The sequence below is a fragment of the Nansenia antarctica genome, assembly GCF_963989245.1.
Source record: "Nansenia antarctica genome assembly, chromosome: 4".
In the NCBI taxonomy this organism is placed as follows: Eukaryota; Metazoa; Chordata; class Actinopteri; order Argentiniformes; family Microstomatidae; genus Nansenia; species Nansenia antarctica.
In genome coordinates, this window is record NC_137689.1 from 71,258,801 (window position 1) to 71,261,894 (window position 3,094).

Sequence of the window (3,094 nt, forward strand, 5' to 3'; positions counted from 1 at the left end):
TTTCTCCACTAATTCAAACTCTGCTGTGTTCCTGGGGGACCGGTAAGCCAGAGCATTATAGACGGCCTTACTCTCATCTGCTGTTATTGACTCACACAACCCCAGACTGCATTACTGATAGGTGAGAATCTGAAGCTACGCTTGCCTGTCTGTCTGTCTGTCCGTCTGTATGCTCCGTCTGTCTGCCTGTATGCTCCGTCTGTCTGCCTGTATGCTCCGTCTGTCTGCCTGTATGCTCCGTCTGTCTGTCTGTCTGTCTGTCTGTATGCTCCGTCTGTCTGCCTGTATGCTCCGTCTGTCTGTCTGTCTGTCCGTCTGTATGCTCCGTCTGTCTGCCTGTATGCTCCGTCTGTCTGCCTGTATGCTCCGTCTGTCTGTCTGCCTGCTTGCTGTCTGTCTGTCTGTCTGTCTGTCTGTCTGCCTGCCTGCCTGCCTGCTCTGGTGAATACAGGATGAGAAACAACCCCATCTGACGGAAACAAGACACATCCCCTCTGATTAAGTAATCTCAGGATCTCTCGCTCTCCCTCTCTTCCTATCTGACTCCTCTTTTTTCTCCCAACTCGATCTCTCTGGTTAGCGGTGGTATACAGAGGTAATACAGACAGAGAATGACTACAAGAGGGGTTTTATTTAGATAACTGAAACCGCAGAGAACAGAGTTGAAGCCCCCCTACAGTGTTGTCTGACACCCAGTTGGCACGTCAGGCCTAGCTAGCTGCCCCCCCTGCGGGGCTCCTCTCCCTGGGAGGTTAATCTCCGGGACGCCCTGCACCCAGGGAGGACAGGCATTAACAAACAGCAGGGATGGATCCAGGGGCTCAGACCTGCCACCCGCCATTGATTACTCAGCATTTCTTTGCCACAAAAAGCTGACTACTTGGCACTTCCTCTCGAAAAAATCAACACAGGACTGATTGATGAAATCTATAGTACTGGTCAGGGGAGGAGAGGGAAGAGGAGGAGGAGGAGGAGGAGGAGAAGAAGAGCTAAGAGTGGGCTGTTATTGTAAACAGTCTTTGTGCGGCAAGCATAACCAGCCAATTCTATACGATCTCCACATTACTTGCTGCCAGTATGATCCATAACATTTGTCAATGGCCACTATACCACCTATCATATTCCTTGTAAAACTACAATACAAAGTCCACACAGCAAGTCGTCTGTAATGAGATTTACACAGGGTAGTGAGGCAACTAATCAAATATGAGCACAGAGGCCTACTGGGAGCATTTAGCATCCTTTCAAAAAGGCAGGAGAGACTTGAGATAGAGAGTGGGGGAGGGGGAGAGAGAGAGAGAGAAAGAAAGACACTAGAGATTGGAGGGAGAGACTAGAGATTGAAAGAGAGAGAGAGAGAGCAAGAGAGAGAGAGCGAGAGAGACAGGGACCACACAGATTGTGAGAAAGAGAGTGTGAGGGAGAGAAAGAGAGAGAGAACAAGACAAACTAGAGAGACAGCGAGAGAGAGAGGAGAGGAGAGGAGAGCGCTTCCCTCCCTCCTTATCTATACCGTACCTCTAAAGCCAGCGCCGTCTTGTCGTAGGCGCAGGGCACTCGTTTCTGGATGGCCTTGGCCATGATGGGCCCGTTCTGCATGGAGGGCAGGGGGGTGATGACCGCCCCGGGGGTGCCGGGGGGGAGGGGCGAGGGGGTCTGGGGCTGGGCGTAGGCGTGGGCCGGCTCGGGGATGCCGTAGCTGTTGGAGTTGCGCGAGCCGTGCGGGGGCTGGCCGGGGTGGGGGGAGGGCCGCACCAGCTTCTCCACGTAGGGCACAGGGATCATGCCCACGCGGCCCTCCTTGCTCTTGGCGCTCCACCACTGCTCCTCGGGCTTGTCCAGGATGATCAGGATCTCGCCCTTCTTGAAGGGCAGGTCCTCGGCGTCGCTGCCCGTGAAGTCGTACAGCGTCCGCACGTACTCCAGGTTCTCGTCCGGCCCGCCGATCGTCTGGATGGGCACGCTGCCTATCGCTGTGTTAGGGTACCTGGTGGGGGGGGGGGATAGTGTGGGGGGGGAGGGAGGAGGTGAGGGAGGGAGGCAGAGAGAAAGAGAGAGAGAGACAGAGAGGACAAGACGATGACATTACTGACTATCACCAACTGACCGGGTCACACAAACATCCATTCGTCATCTCCTAAAACACGTTTCACGCCTGTTGTTCAGACCAGCCTTATAGAGAACACAGGCAAGGAGGGTCACAGTGGTCATGCAATAACTCATCCATTACAAGTGGAAGAATCTGGAAAGAACTATGCAGAACACCATTAGGCTAGCAGTAGGCTTTGTTTATTGCTGCCTACAATTTCACACAGGGTATAAATCAAACAGGATCGCAATCTATCATCTTTCAGGGGTTCATCTCTCTTTAGAACCTTTTTGTCAACTCGTAGGCTTAAACGAAAACAAAGTGATTCATTCTGACATTGCATTCTTTTGGCTGGCATGTGGCAGAGGAGAGCATAGTGCAGTCCCTTACCTGGGGGCAGGTTCTATCAGTGTTGTCGTGTCCAGGTAGTGGATTTTGTAGAACTCCAGGAGGGCGGGGAGATGTTCGAACTCTTGGTCACCGATCTTGAACCTCTTGCTCGGCAACGAGTTGATGATATAGTGGGACACTTTGGAGTTCTCGGACACCGACAGCACATAGTCGCCCGGACAGGTCGACGAATCCCGAACCAGGAACATCCCGTGCCTCTGCCCCTGTAGCCTGTTCTGCGCCTCCTGTCGGGACACCGGTCCAAAATACCAACTGGACCGGTCTGACGAATCGAACCGTGCAGATGACATATTTCCCCCCCCAAAATAATAAATAATAACAATACAACTGAAATGAACTGAATAGTAATATATTATCTTAATAAATTAAAAAGATATAGATAATAATAATAATAACTAAACTAAGATGATCAAAACTAATCAACAAACTTCTAAACTGCCAAGAATTTTAAACAAGTTGGGTTTGGAAGATCCAAGGCAGGGCAAACAACAGTCACCCTAAAGAGATCTCTCGACAATTGATGTCTAGCCGAAGGGGCTCGCAAAGCTTCAGCCACATCGAGTAGAAACGTGACCTGACGTTTCAGAGGCAGGC

General features: G+C 51.4%; 1 protein-coding gene across 1 annotated transcript in view; it reads right to left on the reverse strand.

The window, feature by feature from the left end:
* Nucleotides 1–3,094, reverse strand: part of crkl (v-crk avian sarcoma virus CT10 oncogene homolog-like) — an 8,003-nt gene extending 4,909 nt beyond the window's left edge. Inside the window, exons 1-2 of the mRNA XM_080528197.1 lie at nt 2,480–3,094; nt 1,519–1,987 (exon numbers count right to left, since the gene is read on the reverse strand). Coding sequence (XP_080384323.1) covers nt 1,519–1,987; nt 2,480–2,790 — 780 coding nt within the window. The 5' untranslated portion in view covers nt 2,791–3,094. The remainder of the gene's footprint in view (nt 1–1,518; nt 1,988–2,479) is intronic.